This window comes from Oryctolagus cuniculus, chromosome 5, assembly GCF_051225735.1.
Source record: "Oryctolagus cuniculus isolate XC-2025 breed Fujian yellow rabbit chromosome 5, ASM5122573v1, whole genome shotgun sequence".
Taxonomy (NCBI): domain Eukaryota; kingdom Metazoa; phylum Chordata; class Mammalia; order Lagomorpha; family Leporidae; genus Oryctolagus; species Oryctolagus cuniculus.
In genome coordinates this window covers 165,298,987-165,324,909 of record NC_142871.1, presented here as the reverse complement: position 1 = coordinate 165,324,909, position 25,923 = coordinate 165,298,987, and the positions used below count along the sequence as shown (strand labels likewise).

The 25,923-nt window shown below is 51.3% G+C and overlaps 2 protein-coding genes across 27 annotated transcripts in view; one reads left to right on the top strand and one right to left on the bottom strand.

The window, feature by feature from the left end:
• LYRM4 (LYR motif containing 4) overlaps positions 1–24,769 on the bottom strand; it is a 141,178-nt gene extending 116,409 nt beyond the window's left edge. For both annotated transcript variants that reach the window (XR_016234852.1, XM_002720960.6), the window contains exon 1: positions 24,628–24,769. Coding sequence is in view for 1 of the 2 variants with exons in the window: in XM_002720960.6 (XP_002721006.1) it covers positions 24,628–24,713 (86 nt within the window). In the remaining variant the exon portion in view is untranslated. The remainder of the gene's footprint in view (positions 1–24,627) is intronic.
• A 224-nt stretch (positions 24,770–24,993) lies between these two features.
• FARS2 (phenylalanyl-tRNA synthetase 2, mitochondrial) overlaps positions 24,994–25,923 on the top strand; it is a 495,105-nt gene continuing 494,175 nt past the window's right edge. For 19 of the 25 annotated variants that reach the window (XR_016234851.1, XM_070074463.2, XM_070074467.2 and 16 more), the window contains exon 1: positions 25,360–25,609. The gene's annotated coding sequence lies outside the window, so the exon portion shown is untranslated. Of the gene's footprint in view, positions 25,132–25,355; positions 25,610–25,923 lie in introns of those variants that run through there. The other 6 variants (XM_089334510.1, XM_070074462.1, XM_089334501.1 and 3 more) reach the window with 2 other exon arrangements.

The window sequence follows — 25,923 nt, the reverse complement described above, 5'->3', positions numbered from 1 at the left end:
ATTAATACTAAGAACATGAGGCTGACAAATGGCATTTACCTGTCAAACACAAAGAAGGCATACATGGTGGGTCAGACCAAAAATGTTGTTCCAAATAAACCGTGAAGATTAGCATAAGCCTAACTTCTCCCATAGGACTGGAGGAAGGAGTCTTCCCATCTGGAACACTGGATCCCTTTCAGGGCCACTGAGGCTGAGGGAAGCTGGACCTCGCTATCCCTGTAACCTCCCGTCAAGTCTGCAGTCACTACAGAGAACTCAGCCACACCTGCCTGTTGCACTGGACCCCAGACCCTGGAATCTGCCTTTGGATCAGGTGACTCTTTTTTTTTAAATTAATTTATTTGACAGGTAGAGTTACAGACAGTGAGAGAGAGAGAGAGACAGAGAGAAAGGTCTTCTTCCTTTGGTTCACTCTCCAAATGGCCGCTACAGCCAGCACTGCGCCGATCTGAAGCCAGGAGCCAGGTGCTTCCTCCTAGTCTCCCATGTGGGTGCAGGGCCCCAAACACTTGGGCCATCCTCCACTGCATTCCCAGGCCACAGCAGAGCGCTGAACTGGAAGAGGAGCAACCGGGACTAGAACCCGGTGCCCACACGGGATGCTGGCGCTGCAGGGGGAGGATTAGCCATGTGAGCCACGGCGCCGGGCCCTGGATCAGGTGACTCTTGAAAGATAGTGTTTCTCTTGGCCCTTCAGAGCTTGCCCTCTTAGAAGACATGGGAGGCTGGCGACGCGGCTCAATAGGCTAATCCTCCACCTAGACCTAGCGGCGCCGGCACACTGGGTTCTAGTCCTGGTCGGGGCGCCGAATTCTGTCCCGGTTGCCCCTCTTCCAGGCCAGCCCTCTGCTGTGGCCCGGGAAGGCAGTGGAGGATGGCCCAAGTGCTTGGGCCCTGTACCCCATGGGAGACCAGGAGAAGTACCTGGCTCCTGGCTTCGGATCAGCGCGGTGCGCCAGCCACAGCGCACCAGCCATGGCGGCCATTGGAGGGTGAACCAACGGCAAAAGGAAGACCTTTCTCTCTGTCTCTCACTGTCCACTCTGCCTGTCCAAAAAAAAAAGAAAAAAAAAAAAAAGAAGACATGGGAACCACAGATAGGAACTGAATGCTGTCCCACTGAGGGAGCCAGGACACTCCCCAGAAATGCAAACAAGTTCAAGAGAGGAATTCACTGCATTGCTAACAAACCCTTCACAGATCTCACTGGATTCCTTTTGAAATTTGACATTCCCCCTTTAACTGCTGAGGTCCAGCAACTGCTGCCCTTTGGGTGCTGACCATAACTCTGATACCAGGTTGTAAACAGTAAAATACAAAGGGGTTTCCTGTCACTTACATTTTAGCACTAAAAGCCCTGGGAATCAGAAATCTGAAACACATTTTCATTTTGATTTGCATGAAACTTTTATGACTTGGCCTAAATCCAGGGCTGACTTTTCAACATACATAAATGCTCAGAGCAGGAAGGTATTTGGCCTCAATATTATTTGTAATTCCATGACCCAACAAGTTCTGTCCAGAATCCACAAATAGCAGGTTCACAGTGAGTGTTTATTTCAACGTAGGGTGAATTAATAGAGCTGAGCTCCATCTTAACTACATACTAAAAATTAACATTGTCCCCCTTGCATTAAACATCACCATGCATGATAAATTGAATTTATCAGGTTATGTAAAAGAGTCATCATGAGTATATATCTACATATCTATACAGAATTTATTTATTTGAAATGCAGAGTTATGGATATGGGTGGAGGAGGGAGTGGGAGAGAGAAATCTTCCACCTGCTAGTACATTCCCCAAAAGGCCACAATGGCTGGGGCTAGGCCAGGTGGAAGCCGGGAGCTAGGAACTCCACCCAGGTCTCCCAGGTGAGTGCGGGGGCCCACGCACTTGGACCATTTTCCGTTGCTTTCCCAGGAGCATTATCAGGGAGTTAGGCAGCCAGGAGTCAAACCGGTGTTCTGATAAAGGGTGCATTCGTAGCAGGCAGAGGCCTACCTTCCTTCATCATGAATGTATTACACAAGGGGCGAAGGCCCGTGCTCTCGGCGTGTCCAGTATGCTGAGGTTCAGCTGGGAGGCGCTCTTCACTGCCTCCTCCCTCAAACAGCAGTACTCCCATTTCCCACAAGCAAGGAGGTGTCACCCGCAAGATCGACCGGGCAGGCAGAAATGGGTGATCCCGCACCTCTGGGAAGAGGCAGGCCTTGCCTAGCTGCGTTTTGAAGAGCGGACAGATCTGACACGTGGACCTGCCCTGCCCAGCAGGTGTTAGGTGTAAGCATTAATACTGAGAGAGGAGGGAGACAGAAACACAGCATTCTGCCCTCTAGGGAAGAGTCACAGGGAAAATCTGCATATTAAGCATAGCAGGGGAAGAGAGGTGCCTGATTTCGTTTACGTGCCTCTCCCCACCAATGCTTGTTACAGTTTGGGAAACGGTGATGTGGTCATTTGCACAAACTTCTGCCCGGGTGGCAGCATCCTGATGGCCTCAGGATGGAGGCCGACCAGGCAGGTCCAGGGGCCGACACAGGGTTGCCCCGCACAGTCACTAAAGGCTCCAATCCAGCTTCCTGCTAACGCAGACCACGGGAAGCAGCAGGTGATGGCCTAAGTATTAAGGTCACCACCACTCACTCGGCAGACCTGCACTGAATTCCAGGCTCTTGGGTTTGGCGTGGCACAGCCCTGGCTGTTGCAGGCATCTGGGAGGTGAACCGGTGGACGGGAGACCTCTCCAACTCTCTGCCTTTCAAATAAAATGGAAAAAAAAAATCCACAGCAATGGCCAACGGATCCAACGGGCTTCTCAGGAGCAGGCACCACGCTAGCATTTCGTGACACCTCTGTAAGAGAGGCACGTCAGTTCTCTGAGCTACAGCAACATCTCTGTCGCTCCCCCTCTTCGTGGAGGAACGACACAGGACCCTGCGCTGTTCTTTCGTCTGCTCGGCCCTCCCCGGGTTTGCTGCTGGTTCTTCCCGGGTTGGCTACTATCCCTTCCACCTCCGTGGAAGGGCAGTTCCCCCTGGCCACATTCCCACTCCCGCGGGGGAGCGGCACACCGCCGGCCGGCTCTCTCGGGGGCTGCACAGGTGTTCCCTTAGATGTTCCCTTAGATGTTCCTGGTGCATATTGTCTCTCTCCTCCTTTATAGTCCTCTTCCACCAATCCCAACTCTGCTACCCACACGCCGAGTACGCTGCTCTCCTCCAATCAGGAGCAGGTCCTACAGTTTATTGGTTGAACTGGAGGCAGCTGCGTAGAAGCTGTTTTCTTCTCTCCCAGCGCCATATTGTGGGAGAGCAGATGCACAGAATAAGTCTTAATTCCAGTAACTTAGTCTAGTCCGGGTTGCTCCCCACAATCTCCCAGCCCATTCTCCCAAAAGGTCCCCTTCCATCCAGACCCTGTAGCTGGTCAGTGAGATTGCTCAGCACGGTGGGTGGCCCCGCTCTGAGAAGATGCCTGCCCAGGGCTGCGGTGGTGTCTGAGTATTTGTCTCACCGAGTATTCCCTACCACGTGACGGATCTCTAACTCCCTCCTCCCCTTGCTGCTGTTTCTATCATTAACTAACCATCTCACTCTGCCTAAGATGGGTGACCAAGGAGGACTCTAATTCAAGCCATTCCCCTGAAAGCAATTAAAAACCCTCTCATGAGGTTTAAAACAAGAAAGAATAAAATACAAATTCTCACAGTTCTCCTTGGAGAAGACTAAATTTAGCACTTTTCACACTTGAAGTATTAGTTCTGGGGGAATTTTCATCGTTATTTAAAACAACAGGGCCGGCATTCTGGCACAGCGGGTTGAGCCGCTGTTTGCCACACCAGTGTCCCATATCGGAGCACCAGTCTGAGTCCCGGCTGCTCCACTTCCACTTCAGCTCCCTGCTAATGCACCTGGGAAAGCAGCACACGGCGATCCACGTGCTTGCGCCCTCGCCACGTACACAGGAGACCTGGATGGAGCTCCTGGCTTCTAGCTTCGGCGTGGCCCAGCCCTGGCCGTTGCATCCACTTGGGGAGTGAACCGGAGGAGGGAAGAGCTCGCTTTTTCTCTGCCTCTATTTCCTTCTCTGTGACACTGCCTTTCAAATATCTACGGAAGATGTTGCGTGAACTTCTAGTGTGCACGTCGCCCAAAGACAGATGCTTGCTCACGTCCACACTCGTCCACTGAGGCACCACGTGCCACTAGGTACTGAAATCCAAATGAACACGGGCCAGGACGTGGCCAGCGGTGTGGTTTTGGCAGCTTGTTACACACGTACAACAGAAGCACACACGCAGTGCTCTGGGAACAGAGAGGAAGGAGGGAGGAAGTGGGCCTGGGGCTGACACCTCTGAGAGATGGTCAGACTTTCCTCCAAATCCCCAAATTTCTACGTGAATAGAAAAAATGCACAGAAAGGTAAAGAAGAAAAAGCTTTGGAGGAGGAACAAAGTTTAGCAGAGAGGAGCTGTTAACATGTAGATCTGAACATAGGACGGACTTCGCTGGTGATATTTGGTTCCTACGTTGAAGGAGAAGGAAAATACAAGCTGTAGATTCAGTATTGCAGCTCACAAGCAAAACTGTCTCCACCACTGAAAGATGTCCAGCTCCTGTGCCTAGCCCCCCTCGCCTTTCTCGGCCCTATTCCAGGACCCTGAGCTCCTGCAGCGCTTGGTTCCCGGCACAACTGCTTGCCCACTGTACAGCCTTGGACTCTGGGACTCACAGGCCTGTCCCCTGCTGGATTCCTTATATCTTCAAGATAGAAGCCTGGTCCCTATTCATTCCCCCACAGGAGCTACTGCACTTTGCACACAGTAGGTGCTCTGTAACTGCTGCTGAATTGATTTAGTTAAAAAAAAATTCCCCCCCAAACTTGCGGCCTGATGGTGAATGCTATCCCAAAGGAATACAAATTCAGCTAGATTTGGCCAGCAGAGTTGCAAACATCAATAGACTAAAACTAACAGTCACTAATTTTTTTTAACGTAACAAGTTATTTTCGGTTGTATTTTTATGTTTTGCCTCCTAACTACTACATTCTTTTTTGCTATTTATTAATTAACCTTTATAACAAACTATCAATATTAGATACTTCTCGAAATAATTTAATTATTAGCGAATGATTCTCAGCAGACCTACAGTAATGTGCCGTACAACCACATCTCCCTCACTGGCAGACTAAGCCTGGTGCCGACGTTGTGGCACGGTGGGTTACTGTAACGTTGGTATCCCACACTGCGGTGCCGGTCCGAGTCCCAGCTGCTCCATTTCCAATCCAGTCCTCTGCTAGTGTGCCTGGGAAAGCAGCAGAGCAGGCGGCTGAAACACGGGCCACCCATGTGAGGACTGGGATGAAGCTCCTGGCTCCTGGCTTTGGGCTGGCCCGGTCTTGGCTGCTGCCACCATTTGAGGAGTGAACAAGGAGATGGAAGATGGCTGTCTGTGTCTTTCTCTCCCTCTCTCTTGCTCTGCTTTAAAAATGAATATACACATCTTAAAAGAAACAAAACAGCGGTTCCGTAAGATTCCATCACCTTCTGACATCATAGGCATCTCCGTTTAAGTACATGCTGTAGTGATCATATAAAGACACAGCTGCCTAACAGTGCACGTCTCAGACTGTGTTTCCACTGCTGAGTGACGCGCAACCGTGTTACACTTCAATATCTGCTATGTTAGGTAGGAGGTAGCTGAACGCATCATCACAGTCTTATTCCAAAAACAACATTAAATAGGTGGACGTTGCTTAATAATTGGTCATATGCACTTTATGAACGTCGTTCAAGGGGCTGGTGTGTGGCTTAGTGGGAAAGGTGGCTGCCTGTGACGCTAGCATCCTTTATGGGCACTGGTTTGTGTCCTCACAGCTCTACTTCCAATCCAGCTCCCTACCAACGTGCCCGGGGAAAGCAGCCAAAGATGGCCCACGAGCTTGGGCCCCTGCACTCACTCAACAGGGATGCAGCTCCTGGCTCTAGGCTTCGGCATGCCCCAGGCCCAGCCCCAGCCATCTGGGGAGTGAATCAGTAGATGGAAGATATTGTAACTGTGCCTTTCAAATAAAACAAATCTTTAAAAAAATCCACAGAAACTGAAAAACAACATAGCTCAAGTCCTATGCATTTTCCCTTCGTGTCCTAGCTTTACCTGCTTACAAAGTGGTTTCACTAGAAAAACACTGTTTACTAACCACAGTCACTGGAAATAACATGAGAGTATAAAACATTCCCATTCTTTTTAAGATTACCAAAGTACATATAATACACTGGGTTAGAATAAGAAAAGATGCTATCACCGTGCTAAATGCTAAACTCCAACTCTGTGACGCTGAGCTGAACTGCCAACTGGGGACCACCTGGCTCCTGACTCCAGCTTGCTGCTAGGGCAGACCTGGGAGGCAGTGCTGTGGCCCAAATCACTGAGTTTCTCTCATCCACGTGGGAGACCCATATTGAGTTCCCAGAGCTCAGCTTTGGACTGGTCATGTCCTGGCTGTCACAGGCATTTGGGGAGTGAACCAGCAGTTGGGGGAGATCTCTCTCTCTCTTTCTCTCTGCCTCTCAAACAAACAAAAAAAACATTAGCTTTAGATAAAATTTCCTGGAACCAAAGACATAAATTTTGGTACATGGTTAAGTGACTCCTAGTTCAAACTAATGAAACAGATGTATTTAGTTACATAGTGTATTTGAAGATCTCAAATGAGTTATTTTGTTTAAATTTTGTTTAAAATTTTGTTGCCTGTGGCCCACGCAACAACACTTCAGAAAAAAAGAAAATCGGTAAATTATAGAACTGAAGCAGATCCAAAGCTCTCTGGATTCTCTGGTTCTGCCCATGGCAAATGCCTCAAGGATAAAGCTCGGGGCTGCTTTCTACTTAAGTCTAAATTTGTATGAGAATAGAACTTGCCAACAATCCTGGACTAAAGTAAGTACTATGGATGGAGGATTCCTCACGCTTGGTCCCTTGCAAGCTGCTTTAGGACTGTGCAGCTTTGTGTCATCAACCTACACCACGGATGCCAGAAAGAACTGCTCTTTGAAACTCCCTGACTTATGCTGTGGGTGTTGCCCTTCATAGAGAGAGCCAGGAAGGGAAGTTTCTTGGGTTTCAGTAACAGGAAGAACTGTAACTGTTCTAAGCAACTGGCTTCCTTCCGTATCATGGAGGTCACAGTCCTCTCTTTGCATGGGCCACTGGGAAGTTCCTGGAGGCCAGGCTCCTAGCTGCCTAATGCCCTGCCTTCTAAGCACCTAGGTTGATTGTATATCTCATCCTAGGTTTTTGGTTTTCCCATCTTTATTTTCCAGATTTTCCCCTTCACAACACAAATTTAAAAAAAAAAATTCAAGCTGAATTAATCATTAAATTAAAACCAACCTGTTTGCTGCTTATATGAGACATGATGGCATTCCAAAATTAGTCAACCAAGAAAATGAACAAGGCTACAAGATAATAAAAGTTCTCAAGGCAGTCCAAGAAAGTTAGTTTTACCACAATCTAGGAAAATGATAACTGGAAGCGAAGCTAACGTCATTAAGATTTTATTCTACAGGGTGACGTTTTATATTCATGTTAAAAAAGAAATTTTTCTTATCAGAGGATTTGTGTTCAAAGAGACATCACTAATTATGCAAACCCACAGAGGCACAAGATACAGAAGGTATGTCAATTAGTACATTCATGAGCATTTAAGCAAGATAAGGTTCAAGGGCCTTATAAATCAAATTTTATTTGGTCAAGTTGACTTGCTTTTTTTTTCCCCTCAGATAAACAAGCAACTAAAGTAATCCGATCCAGTCATAGTGCAGTGAACACAGAACTACAAGGAACCTCAAACTGGACTCTTATGATCCTATTTATTTTTGCCAGAGCTTCTAGGAAGGAAATTCAAATTCTGACCCAGGGTCAACCCCTAATATTGCCAGCAGCAGAAAGCTAATCAATCAGAATACCTGAATTTTACATGCACACTCAACACATCTCATCCGGATAAACGGCATGCTGTCTGACACAGTTATTCATAGTCCTAGAATATTTACTGGGCTTGCCTTCAAAATTGATTCATTTGGGGCCGGCGCTGTGGCTTAGCAGGCTGCCATATGGGCACCGGCTAGTGTCCCGGCTGTTCCTCTTCCAATGCAGCTGTTTATGGCTGGGGAAAGCAGCAGAGGGTGGCCCAAGTGGCTGGGCCCCTGCACCCGCGTGGGAGACCTGGGAGAACCAGACGTGGGGCGGAGAAGCAGACAGAAGGGTGGCTGGGGGGGAGCTCATCTCAGGAGAGGTCAAGCCGCTGCAGCGGATCAAGGAGAGACAGGGGCCTGTGATCCGCCGCTGTTCCCTTCCACGCAGGTGCACGGGGCTCAGAACACCCTGAGCAGGTGACCTTGCAGTACTCAACCCAGGTCACGTGAATTCTGCTGAGATGCTCTCCGTCTTACAGCTCATTAACCTTTCCCAGTTTCTGCTTGTCCTGATTACTCTCTGACGAAAATCCTGCCTCCTATCTTTCCTTTCTCTCCCATTACTACTAATTGCAGAAACACTATTTCTCATTAACACTGCTCCTGCCCCTCTGCTGATAGTTTGGAAAATGGCAAGCACCCAAGTTTATTTTCATTTATAAATTGCATCCTTTGTGATAATGTTGCCTTAGGGTATATGCACACAATAAAAGACATTTACTTATGAAATCTAACATCGAATAGCAGCTGGGAGCAACATCTATAAAAATATCAACTGTGCAATGACAGTTATTAAGTACTGGTTTTACTCTCTGTCTTAGAACACGACCACATGGAGGACTTGGCCAGCCCGGGAAGAAGAATTCCAAAAACAAGCTGTCCCTGCAACAGTACTGCAGGGCTCCCTCCGCCACAGACAGGATTGTAAGCTCTCTGTAGTACTCTTCACTGTGGGCTTTGGCTTCCCCAGCAAGGCCAGGACAAGGAAGGACTGACACAACAATGAAACCACTGAAGGAATAACAACTGAAGAGTCCAAATTCTGACCACACTTTGAAATCAAGGGGTAGCAAGTACAGTAGGCTCGCCAGGGCTGCAGGTTCCACACCCATATATTCAAGCAGCCCTGAACTGGAAATACTGGAGGGCCGGCACGGTGGCACAACCATGCCAGTGTTCAGTACCACAGTGTCGATTCAAGTCTTGGTTGCTCTGCTTCCCATCCAGCTCCCTGCTAAGGTGCCTGGGAAGGCAGAGGAAGATGGCCCCAGTGCCCGGGCATGGGAGAACTAGATGGAGTTCCAGGCTCCTGGCTTTGGCCTGAACCAGCCCTGGCTGTTGTGGCCATTTAGGGAGTGGATATAAGATCTGTTTCTCTCTCTCATTTGCCTTTCAAATAAATTTTAAAAAGAGAAAAAAATCCCAAACTGCCTCTGTGCTGAGCATGTAGACCTCTTCTCCTTGTCATTATTATCAAAATGGTAACGTGACTCTGTGGTATTTACATTGCACTAGGTGTCATAATTTAGAGATGTGTTGCACAGGCAAACGTTGCAGGATATTATATTAGAGACTTGTGCATCTGCAGATTCTGCCATCCTCGAGGTCCTGGAGCCAACCCCCTGTGGATGCCAAGGGCCAGCTGTACAGAAGGCTCACTGTGACGCCGGCAGCTCAGCGGCAGAGGTGTCATGGGCGGCTTTCATGCGGCCGTCTGGCAAGACAGCACAAGACACCAGCGTACTTCTTCCATAAAGCAGCACAGCCAAGGAGCCGGGGGAGATGGAGGGAAGATGGGCTGCCTGCCTGAACTGACGGGAACCAGGGCAAAGGCGCTGGCCTCAGAGGACGCAGGTGTACACTTGACTCCGTGACGGCTGTGTGATTTCAGACTCTGTGAGCTGCAGCTTCCTCGTTTGCAAAATGGGGGGAATCGCAAGTGCCCGCTTCACAGAGGTTCCCTAAAGATGGAGTGACATAAAGCCGGGCAGGGCCGAGCGTGTGTCTGGCCCGCGGGGAAAGCGATCACCTCTTCTCCCTCCTCCAGACACCAGAGGACTTCCGTGCGTCTGCAAGAGAGACCCCGAAGGCAGTGAACAGCCTCTGCCAAGTCCCAGCTTCATTCACATCACCATACTTTTCATCAGGGTTTGAATGAAACCAATTCTCCCAATACTTTGTGATCCCTGGGTACAGCAGGAGGCAGCCTCAGGAGGCAGCCTCAGCAGAGCACAGAATTCTAGCAGCAAAGGCACCTGGGAGACCAGGGCCTCCAGCAGGTTTTGGGGGTAACGTATCGGCATCTTTGTGCTAGCACGATTTTAGGAGAACGTAGCTCCACCAAAGCAGGGGTTTGGTTGTTTCATTCTCTGCTGTATCCCCAGTGCCTACAGCAGGCAGGGTTCGGTATTAAGTGTCTGTTAATGGAATGAGTGTGGCCTGCAGCCATGTTACATGCCACCCTCTGTCAGAAGTTACTGTCCAGAATCCTTATTACTGAGAGGAAAACAGGCACCTCAGATAACCAACCGGATGTTCCTGTGCTGGTGAGAGACAACCGACACATCACAAAAACCAAGGCACATGGCATTGACCTGAGTCAGGAGTACTAGGGATTCTAATAGAGGCCTTCATCTTCTTTGGCAAGGCTATAAAATAAGATTATTTCCACCTAAATCAGAAACCCTCAAGCACTCCCAACTGTATCACTACCACCTTAGTTTGTAAGTGCTTCATAAATCACAAAGCCTTCACACACAAATCCTCTCATTTATAATTTGCTAGCTTACTTACGTGTTTTATTAGAGTCTGTATTATAGGCAAAGCCGTGGGGAGAGTTAAAAAAAAATAAAAAGTGAATATGTGAACTTGACACTCTGCTCTTCAAGAACTCACCCTACAACAAGGGCAGGTTCTGCTTTTGTCCGTTTGCTCTGGCCACACCTGACCCAGGCCCCTACCTGCACTTGCTTCCTTTATTCACAGCCCTGACTCCCGAGACGTTCATGAGCCAGGTACTCAGCATGCATGCTAGTTTCCAACGCTGCTAAACGCGGTCCCTGCTCTCCTGCATTCGCTAAAGACTCTGAGATCAGAAAACAAATCAACCAGATTCCAGCTTCTTAGGTTCCGGGATTCTGAACTCGTTTCTTCTCTAGGCTGGAAAGTGAAAATATAAAGGAACTGAGAACTGAAAACAGGCTGTGCCGAAAGGTAGTAACTTTCTCCTTCATTCTCAAGAGAGGAGCAAGAAAACATGGAGGGCACAGAAAAAAAAAAATCAACCCTGGATTCCTCTTCCTCCACGCCTGAAGCACAGGACGCCTCGCGAAGGGCTTAACGTCAACCACTAGGAGACGGCGTGACGGACGGCCAGGTGACTACACAGCACGGCAGCAGGCGGTCAGGACGCGAGGAGCAGTCTTCTTTTTCCAGTTATTTTTAGTTAATTACAACAAGAGGCTATTTCCCCGTACTTTATCAAACACACTGCTCCTTCTGACCTATGAAAAAGTCTCGGCGAGACAGACGATGGCGTCTTAATAAAACACATCCACAGGCACTACCGTAAGAGACGTGTTCAAGGACATGGGCCCTCCTTCTCCCCACAGCATTTCAGGTCTCTAGATCTTTGGGGTATGTTTTCCGTGTGTTTTTACTTTTGTAAAGGGAAAGAAAAGTTTTTAAAAACTGGCTTTGCAATGCATCTTGCTTCCATTTTCTTTTTCTTTATGACGTCACTGTCACAGATCCCTAGCCCACCCCTCTGCTCCTTTAGGGGACAGACCAGCTAGGAAAATCTTGGGGGCTGGGGAGCCAAAGCAGGAAGAGCAGGGGTGTTGAGAAAGGAAGAGAGACTCCCAGTGTGGGAGCCTGGAGTTCAGCCAGAACGCAGGAAGCAGCAGCCCCAAGAGCGGAGACTCTGACCCCCCGGGGTGAGCAGCCGGTCTGCCCTAGCTTGGCATGGAGAGGTGGGACCCACTGTCTCTGTACCCACTTGGCAGGAGTGGGCAGTCAGCAGGGGCATCACACACACATACATTTAAAATCCGAGGCACAAGCAACCAGGCTGGGTGGACCCTGGGCTGCAGGGCACGAGGTGCCACGATGGATGTGGCGCCTGTAGCGCATGTAGCACAGCGCTGAGGATGCCACTGAAGAACCGAGAGGGCTGGCGGTGGGCCGGGGAGGCTGAGCGGGCCATGCCCCGGTTCCTGCTGCTGGAGCTGCCGCCGCCTGCGGACGGTCTTCCCCGAGCTCCGTGACAGCTGCCCTATCGCTGTGTAGCTGTGTAGCATATCACACCGATCCCGAACAGAAAGAAGTCAGAAGGGTTCCACTTGCATGACGAGCAGTTTGTTGACTTAACTGTGGTGTTTAGAAGTGAGGCTTTTGGAAAGTGACGGCCAGGTCCCCTATGTCCTCGTCCTCCCCTCTCTGCCCCTTGCTGTGTTTATAAGGAGGGAAAGAGACTATAGAGATACTGACAGAGGCAGGGATGCACCCTAACCGTGATGTGATGCGGCTCTGGGGGTCCCTCACGAGAGCTGGTGCCATGCTGTTCGGACCTTGCACCAGCCAAAATAAACCTCCTTTGAAAAGCCTGTAGTTATTTGTTATTTATTATAAAGGCAGAGAGAGAGAGAGGGAGAGTGAGCGAGCGGTATTTCCGTGTGTTGCTTCATTTCCCCAAAGCCTGCAGCAGCTAGGCCTGGGCCAGGCTCAAACAAGGAGCCTAGATTTCAATCCCAGTCCCTTATGTGGGTGGTGGGGACCCAACTGCTTGAGGCACTACCAGTTGCCATCCAGGGTGCGCATTAGCAAGAAGCCGGGACTGGCAGCGGAGCCAGGACCCAGGCACTGATATGGGATAGAGAAATCCCAAACAGCGGCTTAACCACTGCACCCAACACCTGGCCCATAAACCTCTTTTCTTTATAAAGCAGCCTGCCTCAGGTATTTTGGGATGATCTAAAAAAAATCACCTGTGAATTCCTGGGGGTTGGGGGGGTATAAATTTCATTTGTGAAAATTGAAGCCTATTGTATAGTTCTGTAAGACTCCTCTCGCAACATTCCAACAACGACTTCCATCACATGACGAGGAAGGAGAGAAAACAAAGCGATCCGTCTGGCCACCGCTGATGAATTCATCAGAATCTTCTCACTCCTCCGTGTCAACAAGCTGTCGCCTGCACACACAGCAGGCTCCCCTCCAGATCTCTGATGCGTTCAAAGTGTGCTGGCGCGCGGAAACAAAGCTGACTCAACATGGTCCCCACCCCCATGGGGGGAGACAGGCCAGCAGACGAGAGCCAAGCGTGACGGCAGACTCTGCACGAGGTGTCGCCACACATGCAGGTCACGTGCTCGCCACAGACTTGTGCCCCACTAGCCATGGGGCACACTGATGTGCAAGCCACACACAGTCCCTGAGCCCCCGGAGCCTACAGTTCGCTCAGTGGAGGAAACACGACTCCGTCACAAAATAAACGTGACAGTGTCAGCGTGGAGAAGTGCACAGGGCCAGGATGCACCTTCAGTGGGGCCCAGGGAAGTGAGGCAGCGATGACGGTTAAGCTGCCTGCTACCTATTTCCAGGTTCCCACAAGTCTAGAGGCCGGTGACAGGGCTGAAATCTTTGCATTCTCAGTCTAAGAAGAAAGAGAGAGAGCCCTCCACACTCCAGCACACAGTAAGAGGTCAAGGAAGATTTGCTGAATAAGAGGCAACGGGACTGACGGGGATGGAGGACCAACGGCTCTAAGGAGTTATTTTCTCACTTACGTTAACTTCTGGTTTAGTGGAAGAGCAAAGGGCATTTCACTTAAGAGATGCGTCTGCCTAAACGGGGCTGGAATTTGGCACAGCATTTAAGTAACCACTTGGGGCACCTGGATCACATGTCAGAGACTCTTATTTGAGTCCCAGCTCCTCCACTTCTGATCCACCTTCCCACGAATGCACCCAGAGAGGAGCAGATGATGGCTCCAGTTCTTGGGCCCCACCACCCAGGTGGGAGATCCAAATGCAGCTTCAGGCTCATGGCTTCAGCCTTGTCCTGCCTTGGTTATTGTGGCCATCTGGGAAGTGAATCAGTGGATGGAAGATTCTCTCGGTTACTCTGCCTTACAAATAAATAAAGCTTTAAGATAAAAATCACACCAGGGAAAAAATGAAAAATACACAGCTAACAGATGCCTTAATGGCAGCTATTTCTAGAAGCAGCCATCCGTTAAGTGAGACAAAAGTTACTCTGGGAACAGAATCAATTGACCAACAACTGATAGACATTAACAGGTAAAATAATAACACTGACAGATAACAGAGGTATAATTGGAGAAAGCAAAATGATCAGCAGACATACAGTGCTGTAGGTGAAGTTAACACCCAGATCCAAAGATGCTTTAAGACTGTGGCTGAGGGGCAGGCGTTGTGGTGCAGTTGGCTAAGCCACTGCTTGGGACACCCACATCCGGCTTCCTGCTAGTGCACCGCTCTGGGAGGCGGCAGGGATGGCTCCACCCCGTCCCTGCCAGCATCTGTGGACGAGTCAGATCGAGCACCGAGCAGCTGGCTGCTGGCTCCTGGCTCTGCCCTGGCCGCTGTGGCATTTGGGCAGTGAGTCAGTGGATGGAAGATCCATGTCCCTCGTTCTCTGTCACTCTGCCTTTCAAATAACAACAAGAGCTGTGCCTGAAATGTCCGGCTGTTCTGAGGAAGCTCCATCACTGCCCACAAAAGCACTCATGGGAAATGTCTGCACCGTCCTCTGCATCTGATGTTGCACTTGGAATGGTTTTCCTTCCCCCACTGCATTCTCCTGGTTCAGGTTCCAGTTCATTCTCTCTGGCCCAGCAAACGTGACCAAGCCGATTCAATTCATCAGCACACCTCAGGAGCAGCCATACCTCCCTCCCACCATCAGGGAGCCCCAGCTGGCCCTGCACCTTCATGGGATTGAACAGGCACAGAGCGGACACCTCCTAACTGGCCTCAGTGAGCCTGAGGCTCTCCCATTTCAGTGAGCTGGCTGAAAGGTGTGGCTGCCATCCGAGTGGCTTCCCGCTGCCTGTACGACTTTGCAGCCCCTCAGCAAGTACACAGAGCTTTCCGCAGTCTGTGGTCCCACCGACCACTCGGTGACCTCAGCCTCACCGGCTATGCGCCGTCAACATCAAGGTGCTGGCAGTCCCCACTCAACACCAACTCTTATTTACTAATTTTCTTCATTTGTCCCCTCTGCTCCTGCCTCCCTCGACCAGCTAATCCTTACTAATCCCTCATAAGAAGTCCCGGTTATCGCTGCTGCTGCTGCTGCTGAAGATCTATCTATTCTAGGCTGGCGCCGTGGCTCACTAGGCTAATCCTCCACCTTGCGGCGCCAGCACACCGGGTGCTAGTCCCGGTCGGGGCGCTGGATTCTGTCCCGGTTGCCCCTCTTCCAGGCCAGCTCTCTGCTGTGGCCAGGGAGTGCAGTGCAGGATGGCCCAAGTGCTTGGGCCCTGCACCCCATGGGAGACCAGGAGAAGCACCTGGCTCCTGCCTTCGGATCAGTGTGGTGCGGCCACTTGGGAGGTGAACCAAAGGAAAAAGGAAGACCTTTCTCTCTCTCTCTCACTGTCTAACTCTGCCTGTCAAAAAATAATAAAATTTTTTTTATCTATTTTATCTGAAAGAGTTACAGAAACAGGGGGAGAGAGAGCAAGCACGAGAGAACGTACTTCCGTCCACTGGTCCACTCCCCAGGTGGCTGCAACAGGGGGAGCTTGGTTGGGCCAGACCAAAGCCAGGAGCCAGGAGCCTCTTCCATGTCTCCCCGTGGGAGGCAGGAGCCCAGGCACTTGGTCCAACTGCTGCTTGCCCAGGCACATTGGCAGGGAGCTGAATGGGAAGCGGAGCAGTTGACAATAGAACTGGTGCCCATATCGGCGCTGCAGGCGGTGGCTTATCCCAGTCATCGCTGCTTCGTAAGCTCCAGTGCGCCTTCAGGTTAGGCCACGTGTCCCTCCTCCATCTGCTCCCACAGGAATCCTGGTAAATCTTCCATCTGTTCACTGCTACCACACTGTTACAAATCGTAAGCTCACATCAGAGCTCACGTTGGAGCACCAATTTCCGTTCCCACTCCTTGCTAATGCCTCTAGAAAGGCAAGAGATGATGGCCCAAGTGCTTGGGTCCCTGCATCCATACGGGAGACCCGGAAGAGGCTCCTGGTTCCTGGGCTTGGGATCAGCTCAGCTCCGGCCTCTGTGGCTACTTGGGGAGTGAACCAGCAGATGGAAGATCTTTCTGTCTCTCCCTCTGTCTGTAACTTTGTCTCTCAAAGACATAAATAATAAAAACCAAACAAAAAAAAGATGTTGTAAGCACAATTTGCATAAAAAGACCAGTATTTTCCCACTGCAACAGAGAATAAAAATACTTTAGATGAAGAAAATTCTACTTATAATTGTGTTTTGTGGTTTAATGTTGCCCTCACTTTCTTATATTTTCTACCTTTATTTTCTCTTAGCTTTGATTCCTTCATTTATTAGTTTTTAATTATAGAAATTATTTTTGTTGTTTTAAAAATGCGCCGGTGCCACGGCTCACTAGGCTAATCCTCCACCTTGCGGCACCAGCACACCGGGTTCTAGTCCCAGTTGGGGCGCCAGATTCTGTCCTGGTTGCCCCTCTTCCAGGCCAGCTCTCTGCTGTGGCCAGGGAGTGCAATGGAGGATGGCCCAGGTGCTTGGGCCCTGCACCCCATGGGAGACCAGGAGAAGCACCTGGCTCCTGGCTTCGGATCAGCGCGGTGTGCCGGCCGCGGCGGCCATTGGAGGGTGAACCAACGGCAAAAAGGAAGACCTTTCTCTCTGTCTCTCTCTCTCACTGTCCACTCTGCCTGTCAAAAAAAATAAAAATAAAAATAAAAATAAAAAAAAAATGCTTTAGTGGACAAGGTGAAATGCAAAGTACAAAGTGAAAACTCCTGTAAACTAAAACCAATAAATCAGCAATGATAAAGACACCCAATGCTTTTTAAAGACAGAATTAAAAAGAACACATTATCTTTTTCATTCCAAACTTAGGCTGCTAAATATGAGTTTCTCAGTCTGAATACCTTAAGTGTTTTCTTCTCTAACTGTACAACTTTCACTTACTTTTCAAAATCACTGCTATTCAATATGGTAGAATTTAGTAACCATAAAGAAAAAGATTTTTATAAACCCCAAGCACATCGAATGATAATGAATAATCAACGTTTCAGCAGTCTAAGGTACTGGATTGCCTCCAGTTGCCTGTGGGGCATTGTACAGGGGTCACACACCACAGTTCTTTCTAACAAATTGCCACAGGCTACACATGAGCCCAACGGTGTAAATTCAGAACAAATGTTAAGACTTAATTTGGGAAGCACTTAGAACATTTAACAAAGCAATCTTTTTCTCTTTTATTTTCCCCTTCCTTTACTATGTTCTTACATATCTCATAACAAGAAAGAGAAAACAGTTTTTTCAAAGAGATGTATGATCTGTTCAAAATTTCACAGCGAGCAGAACTCTTATGTGGCTGCTTAGCATAGAATTCTATGCTTTCTTCAATACCTCATAACATACCTGCACTAACAACATCATCTCAAGTCATGAGAGATGGAAAACAGATTTCTTTAAAATCTGGGGGTAAATGCCCTATTAATCCTATTAGAAATATACCAGTTAGCTGGGGTCGGCCTCGAGGGGCAGGAGGTTAAGTCACCGCTTGCGATGCCAGCATCCCACATCAAAATGTCAGAGTCCTGGACTCTCCACTTCTGATCCTGCTTCCTGCTAATGTGCCTGGAAAAGCAGCACATGATGGCCTAAGCACCTGGGCCCCTGACACCCGTGTGGGAGACCCGGATGGAGTTCCAGGCTCCTGGCTTCAGCCTGGCCAAGCCCTGGCTTTGCAGCCATTTGGGGGAGTGAACCAGCAGATGGAAGATCTACCTCTGCCATTCTGCCTTCAAATACATAAATAAACCTGGAGAAAAAAAACAAAAACAGTAAGCAAAGTATACCCTATGGCTGCCAGTAAGCCTGTGCACCTCTGAACTGAGTCAAGGGGATACAAGTTGAAAAGCAACAGTTGGAAGAAATTTTCTACATATCTGCACTTTCTGATTAAAGGGAGGTTTTAGTTTTGAGGACAGAACAGAGATTTTTCCTGGGGTGGGGGGTGGGCAGGGAGTTGGAGTTAACATTCATTGAAACAATGGCATGCTTAAGAATGTTAAGTATTCAAATAAGAGATGATAAAAAATTAAAAATGAAAGAGGGTAGGCCTTGAGGATTGAAAAAAAATCACTGCAATGCTATTGTTTAAAGATTTTAGTAACAGGTGACAGCTATCACACCATGATGAGAAGTCACACCAAACCCACTGCATCCTGTCAATCTCCACTATTTGGGTACTACTTCAATTACACGTTTCGTCTCTAAGTTTCATGAGCTGCCTTAAACTCCCACGGACATGTCCTACACCCGCCCATATGACACAGTCCTCTAAGAGCAGGGCCATGTGTCTCTATTCTGTCTACGCCCAGGTCCTGGTGCAGTGTATACACACACACACACACACACACACACACATGAGGTTTTCAAAGATTAATTGAACAAAATGATCTGCCCATTTGTTCCAAGGGGGAAGAATATTGGGCATTAAGGCTTCAGTGTAGCTGCCCTGTTTTCAAAAGTGAAAGGTGCCTGAGGGTTAACAGTATTCATACTAGGCTGGTGCAGACGCGGCAGTCACAGATAAAAGATCTATGGCATTGTGCACAGCAGGTTAAACTGCACCTGTGAGATCTGCATCCCATACTGCAGTGCGGTTTTGAGTCTGGGCTGCTCCACTTCTGATCCGGCTCCCTGCTAACGTGTCTGGGAAAGCAGCGGAAGATGGCTCACGCACATGCATCGCTGCCACCCATGTGAGCAGTCTGGCTGGTGTTCCGGGTTCCTGGCTTCAGCCTGACCCAGCCACGGATCGGCCCCAGCTATCATGGCCATTTGGGGAGTGAACCAGCAGGTGGAAGAGGTCTGTCTCTCTCTCCCTCTGTCACTCTGCCTTTAAATAACAACAATGATTACAAAAAGACGACTTGCAATAACAAATACAGGTACATGTGAAGGAAACGGGGGGGGGGGGGGGGCACAGTTAACGCTTTCTCTAGGAGCTCAAGGTTCCGAGTCCTTGGCTTGTGGCAAGTCCTTGGACTGCAACTGGCAACTTACTAAAGAGAAGAGACTTCTCAACGTGATTATTTAGTCCCTTCACTAGGGCTGTGACCAGAGCCTTCAACAATGTTTCACTCAATCGTACAGTACACATGGTAACTGAGACCCGACACTGATCAGCTCCTTTTAATTATACCACTCATGCACCCAAACAGCCTGTCTGACCACTTCAGCTGTAGAAAGAACTGTGAAAATAAATATCCTTCGGTTGATGCTTCTAACACTTCCGAAGGCTGAGTGAGAGGGCGCATGTGTTGTAGGAAGCGTCCATGGAAGAGGCGGTGCCCTGGTTCCCACTGTGGCTTCCCAGTTCTGAGAGCTCAGTCATGCACTGCTCCTTTCTATGCCTCACTTCTTTCACATGTTTCACTACTCACTGGAGAGTTCCCCAGGATTTCACATGCTCTGACAGACGCTGGTATCCTATGACAGATCTGAGTCCCGGCTGCTCCACTTCCAGTCCAGCTCCCTGCTAATGCTCCTAGGAAAGCAGCAGGTGATGGCCCACGTACTAGGGCCCCAGACACTCACTTGGGAGTCCTAGATGGAATTCCCGAGTTTCTGGCTTTGGTCTGACCTAGACCCAACTATTGTGGCCATCTGGGGAGGGAACCAGTGGATGGAAGACCTCTCTGTCACTCTGTCCGAGAGCTCAATGCAATGCGTCAGCCACAACTCCACACACCTGGTTCTGACACACCCCTTGCATTTCTCTTCCACACGGTCTGTCTTTGCCTGGAGTTGCTCCTTCAATCCACGCCCTGGCCACATCCGTGGCAGACGCAGGCCACTGGCTGACCCCAGAGTCATCCTCATCTCTCAGCCGTCTTCCACCAGAGAGGGGAGAAGAGCCGTATCCTAGTTTTCCAATCCTTTGTCCAGTTAGTGGTACAAACGTTAAGAGCTTTGGTTAATGAGACAAAACCGAAAACCTGCTGGGGTGCACCTGCTTCAGCTCACTCTTTCCTGATCTACAATGCACACACAGGCTACCCTGTCTTTGTTTCCTCTTCCTGCCTTGAAGAAACACAGGCTACCTGGCGCTTCCACAGCTACGAGCAGCCGGCAGGCACAAGTCCAAGACAAGACACACAGACACCCTGACGGCATGAGCTGCGAAGTCGGCTCCGGCAGCTACGCACCTCCGGAACTTTTCCATCTTTTTCTTTCCTTAATGATTTATTTATTTGAAAGTCAGAGTTACAGAGAGAGGGAGAGAGAATCTTCCATCTGCTGGTTTATTCCCCACAGGGCCACAACAGCCAGGGCTGGGCCAGTCTGAAGCCAGGAGCTTCATCCAGGCCTCTCACGTGGATTGACAGGGGCCCAAGCACCAGGGCCATCTTCTGCTGCTTTCCCCAGGACATTAGCAGGGAGCTGGACAGTAAATGGAGCAGCCGGGACTGCAGCCACTGCCCACAGGGGATTCTGGCATCGCAGGCAGCGGCTTAACCTGCTATCCCACAGCGCCAGCCCCCAGACCTTTTCTATGTGAGGACAACCTGAGATTTGCTTAAGCACCGTGTAGGGTTTCCTGTTACTTGAGGTCAAAAGCGTTCCCGGGGTCGGCACTGTGTTGGAATTAGAGTTAGGGACCTAAATATTCTTCCTAGAGACTTCATCCAACGTCAAGGTTTTGCTCCACTCACAGTAACCCCACCTACTGTTTGCCCACGCTGTGCCAAGCACTTACTGTAATGAAGTACTTGACACGTAGAAATTCACCTCAACTTCACCTCCTTATGAGACAGAGAAAATATCGCTACTGTTTCATAGATTGATCTTATAAAGAAGGCGCATACTGGAGCTAGTGTTGTGGTACAGGTGAAGCCACTGCCTGCGACACCCACCTCATATACCGCAGCACTGGTTTGGTTTGAGGACTGGCTACTCCATTTCTGATCCAGCTCCCTGCTAAGGCACCGGGGAAAAGCAGCAGAAGGTGGCCCAATATCTGGGCCCCTGCCACTCATGAGGGAGACCCAGATGGAATTCCTGGTTCTCAGCCTTGGCCTGGCCCACCCAGGCCATCTGGGGAGTGAACTGGGGGGGAGGAAGCTTCCTTTTCTCTCTCTCGCTCTCTGTGCCTTTCATGTGAATAAATAAAAGCGAGTGGGCAGCGCTGACTGTTCCAGCTCCGTAGCTGCCCTGAGCCTCGGGCCCCGTGGTTAACTGCCTGGGCTGGACATCCTGGCTGGCATTCACATCCAAGTTGTGCTGAGAACGAGCTGTAGGATCTCCACACAGGACTGGCAGCCTCTGCATTCTCTCTGCCCCTTAGTGGCACAGCTGTTACACGTAGCTTACCCTCTGGGTTCACCAAAATCTGGACGCCAGGCCAGAGCAGAGGTGGGAACGCGTCTGCTGCCGAGGGCCGTTTGGATATTTATAACATCGTCTGAGGGCCACGCTAAATGACCAACTCAAAATCCAGCCTGCCGTACATTGACTGAATTGCCAGCCCTGCTGGCGGCGGCATGGCAGGGCCAGCCCAAACCGTTCCATGGGCCGTATGTGGCCCGCGGTCAGGACGTTTCTCACCCTGGTTCTAGCGGCTGCTTGGATTTTCCTCTCTATTCCTGAATCCAGATTTGAATTCTAACCACGCTATCTTCTCATTATCGATCAGGTGTCTGTGTTTCTCTGTTGTCTCCTATTCCTTTGTGTCCCCCCCCCCCCATCCTTATTAGGACCCTAACGCCTCCTGCGCTCCGGTGCAATGACCTCTACGAGGTGTCCTCGCCCCTCACAGTGAGCGTCCACACCACTGCCAGTGACTGGGAATGCAAGGGGAGCCCTCCAGGGGCGGCTTAGGAGCTCAGTGACTTAGTCGGGTTCCTGTTCTTTTCAGCATGGCCCACAGGCCCAGGTATACACGCCCCCTAACACCCGCTCTCTGCCATGCTCTGGACTGTACTTCACCCTCCAGCAATAACGCACCACGGGCTGTGTTCTGAGCTTTGTGTGTCTGGTCCACTGCCACCCTTAGGGAAGCCTTCCGGACCCCACACCCTGTGCAGGCTTCTATCACGGCCCTTCACGCCGGCTGTGAGCGCCACCTCTGTATCTCTGTCCCACACCAGTCTGGAAAGCTCTTGATGGTAGGTGTCCGGCTGAGCCCACGTCTGTCTTTCTCCAGGGTTCGGTCTAGGAGTCAGCAAGGCAGGCTTTACAGAGGGTCTTGGCGAGCACTCAGGTAGAGCAACACATAACAGTGTTGGGACCTGTCTGGGTCAGGGGACAGGTGGCGGTGGGGGCTCTGGAATGGGACGAATCGGGAAAGCCGTGCCCACAGAAGGCCTCGGCTGCAGAGGAGTACCTATCAAAGACTTGCTGTCAAAGATGAATGTTACTAGATACCAGGAATATAAAGTTAACAGGGGCGCACGGAAGTGATCGGTGAGAGTCGCTGACTTCACGCCAGTGCCAAACGGCTGCTGAGGTCAGAGAGGGGCAGAGCGGGCAATCCTCGAAGCCTCAAGGGCACAGTCTTAACATAAAGGACACATCTTGTATCAGATATAATTTGACTGTCCTGGGAGATGTCACTAGCAGGATGCCATCCACGTGGGAGACCTGCAAGAAGCTCCTGGCTTCAGCCTGCCCCAACCCTGGTGGCCATCTGTGGAGTGCAAGGGCAGATGGAAGAACCCCTCTGTCTCTCTCTCTCCCTATAACTCTGACTTAAAAAAAAAAAAAAAAATCAGTGGGAGGTCCTCAGTGACTGTCTGGAGCCCGGGTCACATTTCACAAACCCCAGAGTGGAAAGCACACAGGCTGAGCGACTTGTCCCCGAGGGCTCCTACTAGACTGGGCTCTCGGGTGCACCCCTCTTTGTCCGCTTGGTCCATGTCAACAGCAAGGTGATGCCCAGTCCTTGGTTATTCTAAATTTAATGACAAAATATCTTCTCCCAGACTGCGGTGAAAACGGTAGCTTCCCACTTCCTAGCATATCTACTTCTTAAAGCCAGGAGTCTGGAACACCAGCCGGGTCTCCCATGTGGGTGGCGGGATCCCAAGCACTTGGGCCGTCTTCTGCTGCTTTCCTAGGCGCATTAGCAGGGAGCTGCACTGGAAGCAGAGCAGCTGGGATTTGAACCAGCGCCCGTATGGGATGCTGGCTTCACAGGGGGTGGCTTAACCTGCTGCACAATGCAGGCCCCCTTACTTGGCATATTCTGAGCGCCCCCTCAACAGGCTTGGTGAAGTACTTGGTACTAGGGGTTTGGTTAGTTTGGGCCATCAGGCCTGGTGTTTACAGCCCTCACGCTGTAAAGCCTAGGGCATTCCGTGCAGTGGAGCACCACGGCGGGACGCTTCTTTAACCACCACTGGTGTGGCACAGCTGCTACTGCCAAGTCTGCAGGAGGCGGGTTTCTGGTCATGCGAGGGAGAGGCCCCAAGGCGCAGGGCTGTCCCGACAGCAGGCCTTCCACTTCTGGCACCCAGCAGCCCGGAGGGCCTCCCTCACCCCCTCTGCCGCAGAGACACCTACAGGGAGGCCTCCCTGCTCCAGGCAGATTCCTGCTCTTGGGAATCTGCTCCAACTCAGAGGATGGGGCTTCCCAGAGGCAGCGCATCTGAATGACAGGGTGGGTGGGAAGCCCTAAAGCAGCGGAAACTGTCAAAGCAAAGCACAGGTCCTGGGGTAGAGGAAACATCTGTAAACAGGAGGAGTTAAGGGGCTCATAACCCAGCGGAATGGGGCAGGCATGGAAACAGTGGGTGCCTGTGCTAGAGCCCAGTTTAGCTTCTCATTCACGTGGCATGAAGGCCCTGTAAGTGGGATCCCTGTCCCACGCACACACACTCATCTCCAGGAACCCTGAGACCCCCTCCCCACTCTCCCTGCTGTGTAACGGGTCCCCATTCGCCAGGCCCCCAGTGGTATGGCTTTGATTCTTGCAACCGAAGGAGCCAATTAAGATACCTAAGCCGGTTAAAGGGAGCGCCGGGACGAGCCTCCAGCTTCGGCCACGTGCTATCAACTGGCCACTTCCACCCTGGCCACCTTCCTACACCTGGGCCCTTCAGAAAGCTCACGGGAAAACAGAAATAAAAGGAAGACAACTTATCCGGAGGCAGTCACTTGAAAACCAAGCCGTGACTTTTTTTTTTTTCCAGGGTGTGCATTTTGAAGAGCCCCGCGCCCGCAGCGCACTGGTCCTGTCTTCACCACCGGCAGCGCGCGCGTTCAGCACCCACACCTGGCCCTGACCTTGCGCCCAAGACCCGAGCCAGCTGCGGCTCTCGCCGGGGCGCCAGGGCGCCGCACTCGGGCAGGGCGTCACGCTCTCCCCGGCGGCTCCCCGCCCGCCAAGGGCTCTGGGTCGGGGGGACACCCGCGCCTGCAGCCCTCCCCGGCCCCCGCCGCCCGCCGGGTCACCTGTAGTTGTAGGCGCTGAAATGCTTGCTCTCTCTCAGCATCGCCCGGTACAGATCTAACACTTGTGCGCGGCTGGAGGCTGCCATTTTGGATTAAAAAAAAAAAAAATACGAATACACGGGTCCTCCTAGCGGAGGTCCCGAGTGGAACCCGAGCCACCAAGCTGCAGCGTGCGCAAGAGCCACGGAGCAAACGCAAGGCGGCGGGCCGGTCCTGCTAGCGGGCCGGGCCTCGACCTGGGCGTGCACCGCCGGGGAGGCGGGCGCAGGCAGGGCTTCGGGCACCTAAGGGGGCGGCGCCCGCGCCTCGTCCCGGACGCTCCGGGGCTCGGCGGCGGGCGGGAGAGGGACGGGAAGGCGGCCGCCTGCGGGGCAACACTAGGCCTTGGGAGCGGAGAGCTGGGGCCGCCTTGGCGCCGAGCCCCGCTCCTCGGAGGCGGAAGTCGGAGGCTCGAGTCCTGAGGGCGCGCAGCCCGAGCCCGGGGCGCCTTCGCGAACCGGCCGGGTGCGTGGCGGCGACATTGGCGTCCCGGGGCGCAGGGCCCGGTCACAGCGGCGGGCGCGCTGAGGGCCGCGTTGCCCGGGTAACCGAGCGCTCGCCGCGCCGCCGCCCCACCCCCGCCGCCGGAGGCTGTCCTCCGCGCTGCCTGACACGCGGTGCTGATTTCGCGGGGAAATTTGACTTGGGCCGACCCCGGTCGGCGAGCCTGGTTTTCAAGGCGTTCATTGCGTGGGGAGAGTGCGGCGGGATGGGCGTGGAGGTGGCAGGCTGGGTGATGGCGACTCCCTTGGCGATCCGGCTCCGCTCGGGGCAGCCTCCCTCGGGGCCTCTAGACAAGGCCCCTTCTCCGTCAAAATGGCGGCGCCCAGCACGCACGGGCGCCCCTGCGTTTGGGCATCCGCCGGTTACCACTGAGAGTGGGCGATCTGCCGCGCTTCTGATTTGAACTCTCACGGCTCTGGGTTTCCCAGTGGAGCTGTGGGTGAGTGCCCCTCTCGCTGCCGCGTCGGGGTGTGACATGGGCCGCAGGTGTAGCAACGACTTGACTTTTGGACGTATCGTTTCACATTTCCGGGATGTTGCTGGGGGCTGGTGATTTTTTTTTTTTAAACTTTGATGTGTAGAGTCCTCGGAAATTTGTAATTTAATAAATGTATTAGGAAGGCGAGGCAGCTGGACTGTAGACGCTGGTGCTTAATTGGGACGAGGGGGCTGCGGGCACTCATTTGACGTCCCAGGGGAGAAGCTAAGCAGGTATTCTCCCGTGGGTTTATCTCAGAAGACTTAACTTTGCTG